Source organism: Odocoileus virginianus, chromosome 11 (assembly GCF_023699985.2).
Source record: "Odocoileus virginianus isolate 20LAN1187 ecotype Illinois chromosome 11, Ovbor_1.2, whole genome shotgun sequence".
Classification (NCBI taxonomy): Eukaryota; Metazoa; Chordata; class Mammalia; order Artiodactyla; family Cervidae; genus Odocoileus; species Odocoileus virginianus.
This window is the reverse complement of record NC_069684.1, coordinates 41,467,275-41,484,401: the sequence shown is the minus strand read 5'-3', so window position 1 is coordinate 41,484,401 and position 17,127 is coordinate 41,467,275. Positions and strand designations below refer to the sequence as shown.

At 36.7% G+C, this 17,127-nt stretch overlaps 1 protein-coding gene and 1 non-coding gene across 4 annotated transcripts in view; both read right to left on the bottom strand.

Moving 5' to 3' along the window:
* Positions 1–16,253, bottom strand: part of KIFAP3 (kinesin associated protein 3) — a 149,961-nt gene extending 133,708 nt beyond the window's left edge. Inside the window, exons 1-2 of one of the 3 annotated variants that reach the window (XM_020874134.2) lie at positions 16,001–16,253; positions 14,965–15,077 (exon numbers count right to left, since the gene is read on the bottom strand). In XM_020874134.2, the coding sequence (XP_020729793.2) occupies positions 14,965–15,044 (80 nt within the window). In that variant the 5' untranslated portion in view covers positions 15,045–15,077; positions 16,001–16,253. Of the gene's footprint in view, positions 1–6,057; positions 6,325–14,964; positions 15,078–16,000 lie in introns of those variants that run through there. The other 2 variants (XM_020874136.2, XM_020874135.2) reach the window with 2 other exon arrangements.
* Positions 8,962–9,069, bottom strand: LOC139037632 (U6 spliceosomal RNA). Its single transcript, XR_011490507.1, has one exon. It is a non-coding gene; the product is annotated as a U6 spliceosomal RNA (small nuclear RNA).
* Positions 16,254–17,127: the final 874 nt, after the last annotated feature.

Sequence of the window (17,127 nt, the reverse complement as noted above, 5' to 3'; positions counted from 1 at the left end):
CACTACCATGTGTGAGACAGAGCCAGCGGGAAGCTGCGGTATGGGCACAGGGAGCTCAGTCCATTGCTCTGCAACACCTGACAGGAGCGGAATGGGGTGAAGGGAGGATGGGGGAAGGTTCCAGAGGGAGGGGCCATATGTGTACTTGGGGCTGATTCATGCTGTTGTATAGCAGAAGCCAACACAATACTGTAAACCAACTACCCTCCAGCTGAAAATAAATTTAAAAATACAAGAAAATCTCAATAGCAATTTTCACAGAAATAGAACAAAAAATCCTAAAAGTGTATAGAACCACAAAAGATCCTGAATAGCCAAGGCAATCTGAGAAAGAACAAAGTTAGCAGTGTCATGTGTCCTAATTCTAATCTATTTAATCTACAGTAATCACAGCATAAGGTATCAGCATAAAAACAGACTCACAGATCAATGGAACAGAATAGAGAGCCCATAAGGAAAGCCACACATACATGGCCAATCAATTTGCAACATAGGAAGCAAGCATATACACCTGGGAAAAGACCATCCCTTCAATAAATACTGTTGAGAAAACTATATGGCCACATGCGAAAAAATGAAACTGTGAGGGAGGCTTGGCATGCTGTATAATTCATAGAGTCGTGAAGAGTCGGGCATGACCTGGTGACTGAACAACTGCTATTTTATGGGTTTGCTAGGTGGTGCTGTGCTGTGCTTAGTCAGTGGTGTTAGACTCTTTGTGACTCCACGGACTGTAGCCTGCCAGGCTCGTCTGTCCGTGGGATTCTCCAGGCAAGAATACTGGAGGGGTTGCCACGCCCTCCTCCAGGTGATCTTCTCAACCCAGGGACTGAACCCAGGTCTCCTGTATTGCAGGCGGATTCTTTAATGTCTGTAGCTTTAATGTCTAAAGCCACATTCTTTAATGTCTGAAGCCCAAGAATATTGGAGTGGGTAGCCTATCACTTCTCCAAGAGATCTTCCCGACCCAGGAATTGAACCAGGGCCTCCTGCACCACAGACAGATTCTTTACCAGTGGAGTTAACTGGGAAGCCAACTCACTGCCAAAGGAAGAGACGTAAGAGATGAGAATTCCATCCCTGGGTCAGGAAGATTCCCTGGAGGAGGGCATTGTAACCCACTCCAGTATTCTTGCCTGGAGAATCCCATGGACAGAGGAGCCTGGCAGGCTAGACTCCACAACTGAAGCAACTGAGCACTCATGCTCTGCTACCTTACACTATGCACAAAAATCAACTCAAAATGGATTAAAGTCTTGAATATAAGACCTGAAACCATAAAATTCCTCAAAGAAAATACAGGCAGGAAGCTCCCTGCCTTTGGTCTTGGTGATTTTTTTTTTTGGATGAGGCAACAAAAGCAAAAATAAACTGCTGGCACTACGTCAAACCAAAAAGCTTCTAGAGAGCAAAGAAAATTATGAACAAAATGAAAAGGTAACCTACCAAATGGAAGAAGATATTTGCAAATCATGTACCTGATAAGGGGTTAATATCCAAAATAACTCAGCTTGTCAAAAAAACAATCTGAGGAAAAAATGAGCAGAGGATATGAAAGACATTTTTCCAAAGGACATATGCAAATGACCAATAGTTAACTACATAAAATGGTGTTCAACATCACTAATCATCAGTAATATAAAATCAAAATCACAATATATATCATTTCACATCTGTTAGAACAGATACTATCAAAAAGCCAAGAAATAAGTGCTAGAGCGGATGTGGAGAAAAGGAAACTCCACACAGTTGGTGGGAATTTATATTGGTTCAGCCACTATGGAAAACAGTATGGAGATTTCTCAAAAAATTGAAAATAGAACTTCCATATGATCCAGCAATTCTATTCCAGGTATTTATCTGATAGAAATGAAAGCACTAACTCAAAGGAATTATGTATCTCCGTGTTCATGGCAGCATTATTTACAATAGCTAAGACATGGAAGCAACCTAAGTATCTATCAGTAGATGACTAGATAAAATATATGTATATAAGTGTATGGGCTTCCTAGGTGGCTCAGTAGTGAAGAATGTGCCTGCCAATGCAGGAGATGCAGGAGACACAGGTTTGATCTCTGAGTTGGAAAGATCCCCTGAAGAAGGAAATGGCAACCCACTCTAGTATTCTTGTTGGGAAAATCCCATGGAGAGAGAAGCCTGGTGGTCTACAATTCATGGGGTCACAAAGAGTCAGACACTCCTGAGTGTGCAAGCATGTGCACGCACACACACACACAACACACATCTCTGTACACTTCCACACACACACTCAGCAATAAAAGGAAAATTTTATCATTGTGACAACATGAACAGATCTTAAGAGCAATATACTATGTGAAATAATTCAGAAAGACAAATACCATATTTTCAAACTAATATGTGAAATCTAAAAGTAAAACAAAACTTGCTAGTGAACTCATAAATACAGATAAGTTGGTGGTTGCCAAAGGTGGGGGTGGGGAGTGGGTGAAGGTGGTTGAAAGGTATGAACTTACAGTTATAAAACAGATAAGACCTGAGGTTGCAATGTATAGCATGGTGTCTATGGTTAATAATACTATACTGTAACATAAAAACTGCTATGAGAATAAATCTTAAAAGTTCTTATCACAAGAAAAAAATTGTTATTGTGTAGTGATGGATGTTAACTAGACTTAGTGTGGTAATCATTTGACAATATATATAAATATCAGATCATTATGTTGTACATAATGAAACTAATATAATGGTATATGTCAATTATATATCAATTTTTAAAAAAGACTTCAATGCAATGATCTAATTTTACATTTTGAGGAACTAGAAAAAGAGCAAATGAAACACCAAGCTATTAGAAGGAAGAAAATAATAAAGACAGAGATAAAAGAAATAGAGAAAAGAAAAACAACAGAGGAAATTAAAAAAATCAAAAGTTGGTTCTTGGAAAAGATAAAAAAAATTGACAAACCTTTAGTTTAACTAAGACTCAAATTACTAGAACTGGAAATTAAAGTGGGACATTACTACTATTATCTCTGACCTCATAGAGATTAAGAGCTCTAAACCAACGAAGAAGATAACCTAGATGAAATGGTCAAACTACTAGAAACTCACAAACTACCAAAACTGATTCAAAAGAAATAGTAATTCTGAATTCCCCCCAAATAAGTAAAGAGACTGAATCAGTGATGAAAAATTTGCCAACAAAGAGAAGTCAAACAAAGATAATTTCAACAGTAAATTCTACCAAATTAACACCAATCCTTCTCAAACTCCTCCAAAATTAGAAAAAAAAGGGAACACTTCCCAATTCATCCTGAGGCTAGTCTATCCTGATACCAAAGACAAAGACACCATCAAAACAGAACATATTTTTAATATATGGATATCCTTTATGAATATATATACAAAAATTCTTACCCTTTTGCAGCTTATAGACCAAAGAGAAAGACAAACAATAACAACAAAGTAGTTAAGAGTGGGAAAAGACAATTTATTGGGTATTATGGAAAGCTGAAGCTGAAACTCCAATACTTTGGCCACCTCATGCAAAGAGTTGACTCACTGGAAAAGACCCTGATGCTGGGAGGGATTGGGGGCAGGAGAATGGGACGACAGAGGCTGAGATGGCTGGATGGCATCACCGACTCGATGGACATGAGTTTGGGTAAACTCTGGGAGTTGGTGATGGACAGGGAGGCCTGGCGTGCTGCGATTCATGGGGTTGCAAGGAGTTGGACACGACTGAGCAACTGAACTGAAATCTAACTTGGAATCTTACACTGAAACATACAGGGATCTAAAAGAAATAATTTCTGAAAATGTTGGGGGCAAGAGGGGAACAGAGAGAGACGGAACTGAAAAGGTAGGTGCTATAAGAGCAATGGAAAGCCATTAAAGAGTTTTAAGAGTCAAAAAAATTGTTTAATCCCCAGTAGATTTTAACTATACTATCTATTTGTGTGCATATCTGATTGAGGATATGAACTGTGTCTATTTCATCATTTCCTCAGTGACCAGAACAATGCTAGGCATGCACTAAGTATTTAGTAAGTATGTATTAAGCATTATCAAATGAAAATACTAACTGGCAGTAGAAAAATGAAGCCCAATTTTTTATTCTCTAATTTATTACATAAATGTAAATATAAAGAGACCAGAAATTTCTCAGTGATAGCTACTATTGTAGCTATCTGAAATAGCTATTGTAACCACTGAAATTATAATAATCACTCTAATTTAAACTAGAGTGAATCAATTAGATTGAAAACATACTGCCCTCTCGTTAAAAACAAAAGTAAAATTATTACAAAAGGAATACAGGTAATTACTATCAGAGAATCAATTATTAAAATGGAATGTTCTGTAAAATATTATAAGCCATCCAGTCTATATGATTATTTGTTGGATGCACATTTCTAAACTGAAAGCAGGCAATGCAAACTTTTTATTTATATTGTCAAAATTAGACAAAATGGAGAAGTGTATATTTCAGTCTTTCCAGATTCTGACCTTATTTTACTGCAAACATTATATCAGAGTGGCTCATTTGATTTTATTTGTTGGACTCCCCATCATATAAAAGTAAGCAATGGGTTGACAATTACAAGTCATAGGATGCCTAAGGGACCACAGGGTACAAGAATTCTAAGAAAACTATCTTCTGGCACAACTACAATTACGTGAAAATAAGCTAATGATGTAATAGCAACTCTTTGCTCTGGAAGAATCTGGAATTTAAAAGGTGAAGGAGAATTTCTTGTTTTCTTCTTTCACAAAATTTTCAATCAAGATATTTTAAATGAATGATGTAGCAAAATTCAGTGAGGAAATAAATGCTGACTGTATACCTGCTATGATTACATATTCTTTTTTTGAAATGTTTACTGGTAAGCCCTGGTTATGTAACAATTTCAGATATATTTCCATACAATGTGACAGACAGGCAATATATGCCTTAGGCCGGCAAAGAAGGTGAATGCAGTTGGTTGGTTGGTTGATTTTACAATAGTTTCAATCACTTTTAAGAGTCTACTAAAGGTTAGATCATTCTATGATGATTAGGGCCCGCCAAGCCAGGATAAATATATTTAGTAAAAGTATATTATGAATTGAAATGATGCCACTTACATGTATGTTTTATCTTTTAAAAATATTTTTATATTTGGCTCTTATATCTTTCATTAAGTAATAATAGCCCCACGATTACATAAGGAAACTGAGTCTAAAAAAATACATGTGACTGTCTAGGGTATTTACACAATCAGTGATAAAGCCTTAGCTAAAAATGCAGAGTTCTTATTAAAATTTTTTTTCTCTTGGATCACTACTAACTCTTGGCCCAATGAAAGGTATTTTTTTTTTTTTTCCTGAGGGATGATCTTATCTACGACCTGAGTCAAATAATCGGAGATTACATTTTTCTTTAAGGAGTAATTGATACTACAAACATTTTTAAACTAAAGAAATGCCAGTTTCATGTCATGCTCCAAACAAATCTCTTTATAATTAACGAACCTCCTACAAAAATTACACTATACATGGCAGTGAAATGGACGAAATGGATGAGGAGAGCAGAAATAGGCTGATAATCAGCATCTCAATCCAGCCTTCCATGAATTAAAAGCCACCACTTCTTTCCTCTTCATTATTTCAAAACCCCATGGCAGCGAACCCCATATTGGAGAACACAGAAGAGGCGCCAGCACCCACAAGATTTATCTAGAAAGGGGAAACAGTCGGAGAATGGGATGGGGGGAAAGAGGAAGACGCAGTTTACTCCGCCCTTCTCCCCTCTCCCATGAACAATGTGAGGTATCGAGGAAACCATCTTCAATGCTGTCAGGGCCCCGCTGAGTCAGGGAAGAAGGCTGGAGAAAACCGCACCCCACAAGGGCCCCTTCCTCTTTTCAATTCACCTTTATCCCTCCCTTTCCGTGATTTCTCCTTTGTCTCCCATCCCTTTTCTAAGCCTCTGGCTTTGCCCAGTGACACTTCACGGCCAACCCAAGAACCTCTTAAGAATATCCTCACGGTTCGAGCAAGGAGGGGAGGGACCGACCCTTGGGGAGTCGTCACCTTTTGAGGTATCTGGCGTCCTCCCCCTGCATGGCGGCGGCGACGGCGGCGTGGGGAGGATGGGGGTGTCTGAGAGAGGCCGGCCGGGCTATGTCCGGGGACGCCGGCCAAAGCACCCCACACCCAAAGGCGATGACAGTCCTGAGGCCTGCAAGGCGGGGCAGCTACGACGCTGTGGTTACCTCGGTGAGGCCACCGGCTCCTCCCACCACTCCTGAGCCCCCAAACACTGGAGCTACTCAGACCCGCCCACAGCTGCCCGAGTGCGCTCCGCCTCAAGGCGCATGCGCCTGCTCCAGCGGAGCCAGTATGCGCAGGCTCAGTATGCGGGGCTGGCCCTTGGGACTAATCTGACGCACCCTGGAGCTGAACGTGAAAGTATTTGCGGCAGATTTCAGCGTGCTTAGTTAAAGGGTGCCTCCGTGCTCACCGCCCCCTTGAGGATGGGAATTGAAAGAGTCATCCCGCGCAGTCGAATTGGAATTTTTGGTCCTTTGCTTCAAAACAGGGAGAAGAAATCCATTAACCATTTAATTAGAGAATGCTCTTGAATAGTCCAGCCCTCGGCTAAGAACCTGTAAAGAAAGGCATGTACGTGGGGCATTGTGGAAAAGGAAGGTGGAAAGGGAAGAGCACTGATTGCGCTGATAAGTTGGAATTTGTGCCCATAGTGTAGCCCTTGTACAAAATGAATACAATTAATATCAACTTTGATCAAAGGGCAATTCTGTCTCTTCCACTTTGATATCCTAAATCTAGAATGCACTCCCCCCACCCCACCCCACCCCCCACGAAAACAGCTCCTGAAATTACAACTTCAACTAACTATTCTGAAGTTTGGATATTTCTGGATTCATTTTCCCTGAGACAGGCAGCTCTTGGCAATTCAGGCCATAGGACAAGGGGACGTTTTTCTGTTGTTTGTTTGTTTTGGTTTTGTCTTTTTTTTTTAATTGAAATAGAGTTGATATAATGTGCCACTCTCATCATTGTAAATGAAGTCAGAAAGCCAAATACCATATGATGTCACTTATATGTGGAATCAAAGGAGGGATATGAAGAAGGCATTTCTACTCCTCACCTGCAATCCTGTCACTTACTCTAGTTCTGTATTTTCAGTCACCTTGGGCTGTGTCTACACCGCTGTCCTACTGTCTTTTTCACATGCACTAAGTTAATGCAATGCAGTACACGGAATATACAAGTATGGACACAGTCCCTACCAGTAAGAGATGGTATTGCCCACCCATTCACACAGGCTACACTATCAGTGTTTCAGTCATTCTTCTAGTCTTCCAGGGAAGGTTATAAAGCTAACTTAGACAGCTTTCTTTGTATCATGACCTCTTATTAAGCTATTTAAAAATCTTATCATTTCTTCCTTCAAGATATTTCTGCAATCCAGCTTTCTTTTCCATTCTCAGTTATACCTACTAGCCCAATCATTTCATACTTGGAATACTGCAGTTCTTTCCTATTTTCTGTTTGTTTTTTTTAAATATTCATTCTCAAAAAAAAGTATTCATTCTCATAACTGATAAAAATTTTACAAATCATCATTTATAGGTAGATTACCTTAAAACCTCCACAATATCTAATATTGCCATATCACAGTATCTGTTAAAATGTATGTTGTTGTTTAGTCTCTAAGTCCTGTGTGACTCTTTTGTGACCCCATGGACTATATAGCCTGCCAGGCTCCTCTGTCCATGGGATTTCCCAGGCAACAATACAAGTGTCAATTGCCATTTCCTTCTCCAGGGGATCTTCCCAACCCAGGGATCAAACATGCATCTCCTGCACATTCTTGCAATGTAAGCTTCTTGAGATCAGAGATTTTGCTTTGCTTACTGCTGAATCCTTAGGACAGCACCTGGCTCATAGTTGGCACCAAATAAATATCTGGAGTTGAAAAAAATGCATATCTGATCTTGAAACAATAACCACAACAAAAATCTAGAGGAGAGAGGGATGCTCAAGGGGAAGGGACGTATGTATGCTTATGACTGATTCCCACTGTTGTATGGCAGAAACCAATATGACATTGTATAGCAATTATCATCCAATTAAAAATAAATTTAAAAAAAAAACTAGAAGAAATGCCCTGAGGCCAGGCAGGAAGAACTGAAAACTAGATCAATAAGAAGATAAACTGAAATTGGGGCTGAACTAGAGAAACTGTCAGGCTATAGTGGGAACAGTAGGCATCTTATTCTTGAGCCTAGGCATCTTATTCTTGGGTAAGAAATATTAATGGGATTGTGTCCAAAAGACACTAGTCAATTTTGAGGCAATTTTCCTCAAAAGGAATAATTACATGGTTGATTTAACACATAATAAAAATCCAGGAGTCCATAATGATACTCAGTGACTCATAGAAAAACAGAAAAACAAAACCTCACTTTCATTGAAGGTAATGACTACATCAAATCCTTACTCTGAAAATTTGTAATTAAAGGAAATAATTAAGCATTTAATCCAAGTCTTTTGGAAATAAACCATAATTTACCTCCTTTTAATGAGGGAAAGCTTTTTTTTTTTTTTTAACGGAAAATGTCTGCTAGTACTGGAGCAATATCATGATAGACAGTTACTATTTTGTGAATGCCAAGAAATAATACACCTCATTGATTTATTATAAAATAATCTAAAATGTGGCGAAATTTCACCCACAGATTACCTGATAATTATAAATGGGGAAAATATGTTACTTTACAATGGGAATATCAGCATTTTAAGCAAATAAGTAAATGAGGTATCATTAGCAGTCATAGTCCCTGATAGTATATGCAATAGGAAGCACACGAGATCACCTATTAAGTATTCTTTTTTTTCCTTATGCAAATTCAGTTTTTTAAATTTATTTTAACTGGAGACTAATTACTTTACAATGTTGTAGTGGTTAAAAATATGGAACGCTTCACGAAATTGCGTGTCATCCTTGCACAGGAGCCATGCTAATCTTCTCTGTATTGTTCCAATTTTTAGTATATGTGCTGCCGAAGCGAGCACCTATTAAGTATTCCTGATGAAAATTAACCTGAATTTAACTAAAATTGTTCTATCTATAAAGACTAATCTATATCTATAAAAGGGCTTGCCTTGTGGCTCAACCTGCAATGTGGGAGACCTGGGTTCAATCCCTGGGTTGGGAAGATCCCCTGGAGAAGGGAAAGGCTACCCACTCCAGTATTCTGACCTGGAGAATTCCATGAACTGTAAAGTCCATGAGGTCTCATGGAGTCGGACGCAACTGAGCGGCTTTCACTTTCACTTTCATAGAAGACTAATAAATGAAAATCTCAATTTAATAGAGTTGGGAAGCAGAATGAGGAGCTCTTATGGCCATTGTTGATAGCTGAGCTTGACAGAAGAAGGATTCCACCTCTTTCCTGGCAAGGTCACAGTCAGTGAAAAGTCATGGACTCTTTGTTTACTATAGCCCTCCCACCATAATTTTTCTCTCTATAAAAGCATTGTCTAATGGACACTTGCAAGTGGTTCACCTCAATTTCAGACCACAAATTACAATGGTCTGCTGAGCCCAAATAAACACATTTTTGCTGAAGAAATATGTGGCAGTCTATTAGTTTCAGGTAAAGAGATATCACATGCATAACTAAATAAAGAAGATGATCCCAAAGAGTGGGGAATGTACCCAACTGGATATCAAGATAAATCAGAATAATAATTACAAGGTATAGAATTGACATAGGGAGAGAACCTGAGTGAAACAGAAAACAAGACCCATGCACATAAGTAAACTTGAAATATGATGGAAGTGAATTTTCAGATATTATGGGAAAAATGTATTTTTGGAAAAATGCATTTTCAAAAAATGTTTTTGAAGCAATTATTTATGCATATATAACAAATTAACTTGGATCTCTGCATGCATGCGTGCTCAGTTGCTTCAGTTGTGTCCAACTCTTTGCAAATCCCATGGACTGTAGCCAGCCAGGCTCCTTAGTCCATGGGATTTTCCAGGCAAGAATACTGGAGTGGGTAGCCATGCCCTCTTCCAGGGGATCTTCCTGACCCAGGGATCAAACCCACATCTCCTGAATCTCCTGCATTGCAGGTCGATTCTTTGCCATTGAGCCACCAGGAAAACCCAAACTGGATTCCTACCTCATGCCATATTCAAAAGCTAATTCCACATTGAATAAATCTTAAGTGTAGAAGAGAAAATTTTAAAAACATTCAGAAGAAAATATAAATTATCTTTATGACATTCAGTTAAGGATACATTTTAAAACAAGATACATAAAGCACTAAAAATAAGATATTGATGAATTCACTTCTTTAAATTTGACAACTTCTGATTATCAACAACACCACCATAAGTAAAGTGAAAAAGATAAGTTAAAAAATGATGTGATCTATTTGCCTCACATAAAAACTAATAAAAGATTAAACCGACTGTTCAAGATCTGCTATAAATCAAAAAGGAAAACACAAACAACTCAATGGGAAAATGCACAAAGGAGAAAAAGAATTAGGAATAGGAAGTAAAACAGAACATGAAAAGATGCTTTATCTCAATAATAACCAGGAAAATGCCAATTAAGACCATAAAAAGATACAATGTTACACTGACAAGGGTGCAAAATTTAAGAAGTCTGACAATACCAAATGCTGGTGAAAATGTGAAATCCTGGAAATGATGTAGTCAACATTTAAGGTATGAGTGTTCATTGAGACTACCACTTAAGAATAAAATGTCTTTGTTGTTTTGTAAAGTTGAATAAAGATATTCTCTAAATTTGTGCATTTCTACCCATAGTTATATAACTCAGAAAATTCTAGCATATGTACACAATGAGATTTGTTCCAGAACTATCATAGCAGTGTTGTGCATAATAGAAAAAGAAAAACTGAAAAAGGACTCCAAGATGGTTTTGCAGGAGAATGGGTAAATATGTCTGAAATATTCACATGATGCAATATTATGCATCAGATTTCTCTGAACCAGAGAATGAACTAGAACTATACAGACAACATGAATGAGTATTTAGAAACATTATATTGAATGAAAAAGTAAATTGCAGATTATGTATGGTGTTTTATAAACTGTGGTATAATTTGCATAGAATAAGATACATTCTTGGTGTGCAGTTCTATGAGTTTTGACAAGCACATGACTCATACTCAAAATATAGAGCAATTCCATCATCCTTTCAGTTCCTTTCTGTTCCTTTAGAGTCATCCTATTCTCCCCCCAACACCAAGCTCTGTTAAATACTGATCTGCTTTCTGTTCCTATAATTTCCCTTTTTCCAGACTCTCACCTAAATGTAAGTGTGTTGATATAGCCTTTTAAGTCTGGTTTCTTTCTCTTAGCATTTGGGGGCCATTCATATAGTGTTTCATTAATTTATTCTATTTTACTGTTAGGTAATATTCCACCGAATGAATGTATCACAGGTCATTCATTCACCACGTTTGGGTTGTTTCTAGTATTTGGGAGCAATGATTAAAGCCATTATAAATATTTACACACAGGTTTCTGTGTCAACTAAAGTTTTCTTTTCTCCTGAAAGCACTCAAGAGCAAAATTGTTCAGTTATATGGCAAATATATGAATAACTCTATGAAACTGCAAAGCTGTTTTCCAAAGTGATTGCGGTATTTTGCATTCCCATCAACAATGTATGACTTCAGATAGCTCCATCAACATCCTCACCAGCACTTGGTATTATCAAGTTTTTAATTTGTTTAATCAAGTCATCGTAACAGATGTATAGGGATATCTCATTTGACTGGAGTTGTATTTCTGTGATAATTAATGGTATAAGCATATTTTCATGTGCTTATTTACCATTTGTATTTTGGTTGAAGTCTTTGTTCAAATATCTTTTTCATTTTTTTGTGTGTGTTTTCACTAGCTTGACCAAACTAATCAGAGAGATAGCAACAGATATTAGATTTGAAAGATACACAGCACTAACACTGAAAAAAGAAATAGAAATTGATAAAGCTCTATGTTTTTTAAAGAAATAAAAAACTTCATTACAATGTTTCACACAAAGAACACTCCAGGCACAGCTTTACTGATAAATTCTATCTAAGAAATAAGGTCAACTTACATACTCAAGCAGAAATTAAAGAATGGAGGAATACTTACCAACTATTTGAAAGGGTCGGCATTATTATGGTTTCCTAGTCAGACAAATCTCTTTAGTGACCACACATGTAACAATCTTTAACAAAATACTAGTAAGTCAAATCAGCAATATACTAAAAAATACACTACACTGTGACAAAATGGGGTTTAACTTGGAAATTCAAGGTTATTTAACATAAGAAAATCCAATAATTTACCATACTAAAAATATAAAGGTAAATAATCATATGATCACGTCAACAGAGGCAGAAAATGAATTCGACAGATTTCATGATTTTAAAAGCTATCAGAAAACTAAGAATAGGAGATGACATCCTCACTCTAATAAAGAATGTCTGTGTGGGTTTATTTCTGGGCTGTCTCTTCTGTCCCATTGGTGTATGTATCACAATGTAAGATGCCTCTAGGTATACTGTTTTTTCTCAAGATTGTTTTGGCTATTTGAGGCCCATTTGGTTCCATATAAAATATAGGATTGTCTTTTCTACTTTGTAAAATAAAATGCTATTGGAATCTCATTCGCATTGATAGATTTGATTGAATCTTTAAGTAAATTTGAATGGTATAGAAAATTTGACAATATTAAATCTTCTAATCCGTTAAGATGGGTTGTCTTTCCCTTGTTTTTTGACTTCTTTCTTCTCATTTATAGTGTCTTGTAGTTTTCATTGTATGTGATTTTTACCTCCATGAAGTTTATTTCTACCTTTTTTAATAATGTTATTATTGGGATTGCTTTTTAAATTTCTTCTTTTGATAGTTAATTGTTAGGATATAAAAGTACAACTGATTTTTGTACATCAATTTTGAATCTTGAAGCTTTATCAAATCATTTATTCTAATAGATTGTTGTGGAAACTTCAGGGATTTAATATAAAAACATGTCATCTGCAAACAGAAATAATTTTACTTCTTCATTTCCTATTTAGATGACTTTCACTTATTTTTCATTCCTAAATGATCTGATTAGTACTTACAGTTCTGTGTTAAATAGAAGTGGCAAGAATGAACATCCTTGCCTTGTCCCTGATTTTAGAATAAAAGCTTCCATTTTTCACTGTTGAGTGTAATGTTAGCAGTGGGCTTTTCATAGATGGCCTTAAATATGATAATTTCCTTCTGTTCCTAGTTTGTTGAGTATTTGTATCTAGAAAGGATTGAATTTTGTCAAATGCTTTTTCTGCATCTATTTAGATGATCATATGATTGTCATCTTTCTATCAATGTGATATAAACTTATTGATTTGTGTATATTGAACCATCCATGCAGCTTAGGAATAAATCTTACTTGAGCATGGTTATTTGGTCCTTTCAGCGTACTTTCGAATTCAGTTTGCTAGTATTTTGTTGAGAATTTTTGTGCCTATATTCATCAGGAGTTGAGCAGCATTGCTTTGGGAAGCCTTCTTTGTAATACCAGTTTTCTTCTTCTGTAAAACTGTACCTTCTAGAAGCTTTTCTTAAGATCCAGACTTAGGTGTTTCTCTGTTCTCCTACTGCATTTACTGGACTTTATGGACATGATTTGTTTATAAGTGATTCAAAAGGTATAAAATCATGAATTTCCAATTACATTTCTAATCACAGTTCTTAACACATAATGCTAACTAATAAATGGTAAATCCTGCTTTATTAAATATAATTATAGCTTTCAAGAAGCACATGAAATATTCACTATGTATGTAAACAAATAACTTTACCATGGTGAGACATGTCATAATGGTAGCATGAAACAAGTAAAATGTTGACACAAGAAGAATATGATCCACTAATGGCGGATAGAAGCTTAGGGTAGAGCTCCCAAAGAATGAATAAAAAATTGCTTACCAGAAAAGCATAATAGAGATATCCTAGGGAAAGGCAATACTTTATACGCAGTATCTATATAATATGTGGGGACTTCCCTGGTAGCTCAGCTGGTAAAGAATCTGTCTGTGGTGCAGGAGACCCTGGTTCAATTCCTGGGTTGGGAAGATCCCTGGAGAAGAGATAAGCTACCCACTCCAATATTCTTGGGCTTCCCTGTGGCTCAGATAGTAAAGAATCTACCTGCAATGTGGGGGACCTGAGGTCAATCCCTGGGTTGGGAAAGATCTCCTGGAGGAGGGTATAGCAACCCACTTCAGTGTTCCTGCCTGGAGAATCCCCATTTTTCAAAGGACTTGCCAGGTGGCACTAGTGGTAAAGAACCTGCCTGCCAATGCAGGAGATGTAAGAGGAGCTGGTTCAGTCCCTTGGTTGGGAAGATCCCCTGGAGGAGGGCATGGAAATCCTCTCCAGTATTCTTGCCTGAAGAATCCCATGGAAGGGGAGCCTTGCGGGCTATAGTCCATTTGGTTGCAAAGACTCAGACATGACTGAAACGACTTAGCATGCATGCATGCATACAATATATACACAGTGTATATATACAAACATATGAAATATCATTGTATATTTAGGTAAATGCAAGCAGTTGAGATGGTTAGGGAATTAGGTTCAAATGGGAGAGCAGTAAAAAGTAAATTAGGAAAATTCAGGAGGGGAAAAATTGTGGAAAACCTGGTGTAAGAGAATATGGTATTTGGATATTCTCTGCACACATCAGAAATCATGAAAGCATTTTGATATAGAAAAATTATATATCAAAATTTATTATTTTAGCAATTAATTGTTCTATTTTTATCCACACAGCAACATAGAACAGAGACGTAAGAATTACAGTTTTTATTCTCCATATAAGTTGCTTTTAAACTTCAATACTGATTGACTTCAAAAGCTCAGAGAAAATCATTTCTTACCTTGTGACTGCCTTTGGGATATCATCAAATGGCCATTGTGGCCCAAAGAATCCACATCCACTGGCTATTAATGCAGTCATCTTCTCAAATTAATTTGAGCTCACGTTGCACATCTTAATGCAAAAGAGATTTAAGTTACAAGGACCCTTTAAAATACATTCTCTTTTTGATGGTGGTAACCTCTGTTTTCAACTAATGTGATGTAAGACAACATCTATGACATCATTAGATTTCTCCATGGGTCAGAACAGGGAGGGAAGTGGCCCACAGGGAAAATAATAAATCTTTGTGCTTTTTTCTCCCCCATGTCCTCTTACAGCCTGAACCATACTTTTAGAAAATAGTTGTATCAACTATTAAAATACATGTCAGTCTGATGATTCTTAAAGACATGCAGTAAAATGAATATTGTCCAGTATAAATAGAATATGTATTTTGTCACACTTAGACACACATATTCATGCACACACACAAACAACTGTGTTTGTTAATTTGTACATGTAGTCATATATGTACATATTCAGTTGGAAGTTCCCTGCTTTTGTGTATGTACTTTTGGAGATGTGTGCACGACATGTTGAGGGAAGAAGAGGATCTGAGTGTATCCAGCCAGATCAGCTGGCTTTGTTAACTTAACCAAAAGTTATAAGCAGGCATTACTTTAAACTCGAGTATGCTAAAATGAATAGACATAGTTCCTGACTTGAAGAATTGTATCTACTTCCAGTACAGATACACACAAAATGAATACATTTCAAAAAAACACATTCTATGATAGAACTATAATTTACCTCTGTAGAAACTGAGGAGATGACTGTGGATTCACACACTTAATTGTTCTGCACAATGCATGCAACCAAGAATTGAGGCTATAAGGAGAATGAAATACAGACCTTACCTTGAAGGAGTTCAAATATATGAATAGGCAATCAGGGAACAAGTAATTTTTGTCTCAGCCTTATTTGCCACACATCTACATTCCACATCAAATTTTTTTGTTTTGTATTTGTCCTAGATTATTTTAAACTACTCTTACCTATTAGGTTTTTTTTTCTATAGAGAATATGCCACAGCATCGCTTTTCAATTTATTGCTTCAATTCCATGATCTTTCACTATGACAGAAGTTTCACTTGAGTTAGATATATTAATTGAATTCTCTCTCATTAAATACACATTTGTTTAGTGCATATTATATGTTCCAGAAACACTATAGAGCTGAACTAGTTAGTAGGCTGGATAAATTCAGGCAAAGGCTGTATTAGTAATCAGACCTCTCCTGTGAAACCTTAGAAGCAGAATTAGAAAATGTTCAGAGCACTTAGGGCAAAGTGTTTATGACATACCCTCTGGGTTACTAAGAACAGAACCAGAACTGCCAGTTCATTCCAGATAAGTTCCTAGCAACGGCCAGTTAGCAACAATTTTAAAGTTGGATAAGAAATTAATTTGTGCTTCCTGGGTTGAAACATATGATGCTCCAATGAGTGACATAACTCCATCCTTTTAAGTATAAGGCTGAAATTAAATAATATGTATTTGACTGTAAAACATTTAACTTTTCTTTTCTTTCTCCTTTTCTTCCCTTTCTCTTCCTTCCTTCTTTATCCCTCATTCTCTTACTTTTGTTTTTCTTTCTTTTTGTGTGTAGACAGCATGTGTCATAAAAATAATAGCATAATGGAAAAAGAATTTTTTCTGATTTGGAAAAATTCCTGCCAAATTGATGTCCCTTTAAGTAACCATTACCATACCAGGGAAGGCAGTAGATACATATCAAAGACCATGGGGAATGGTTGAAATAAGGTCAGAGTCTTTCCAGTGTGTGTTAGTAACAAAAAGTACTTGAAATTCATTTTGCTTCAGTTCATACTTCAATACTTTGTCCACATTACTTTTTTTTTTCTAAGTGAGAGAGGTAAAAAAATAAGATGTTGCTATTCCAAGTTTGACAAATTGTAAAATATTTCTCTCAAATCAATCCTCTCCCTGCCTTTTCCATTCATTGGCATATGAACATCTTTTTCTTTCCAGATGAGTCCGTTGAGCGTATGTCAGCATTACTCTAAGTAGAAGATGCTACTGTTCAATCACGAAAACAAAATAAAGTAAAAACGATGTAAACAAAATGCTGCTTGTCCACTTACCAGAATTTTGTCTCCTC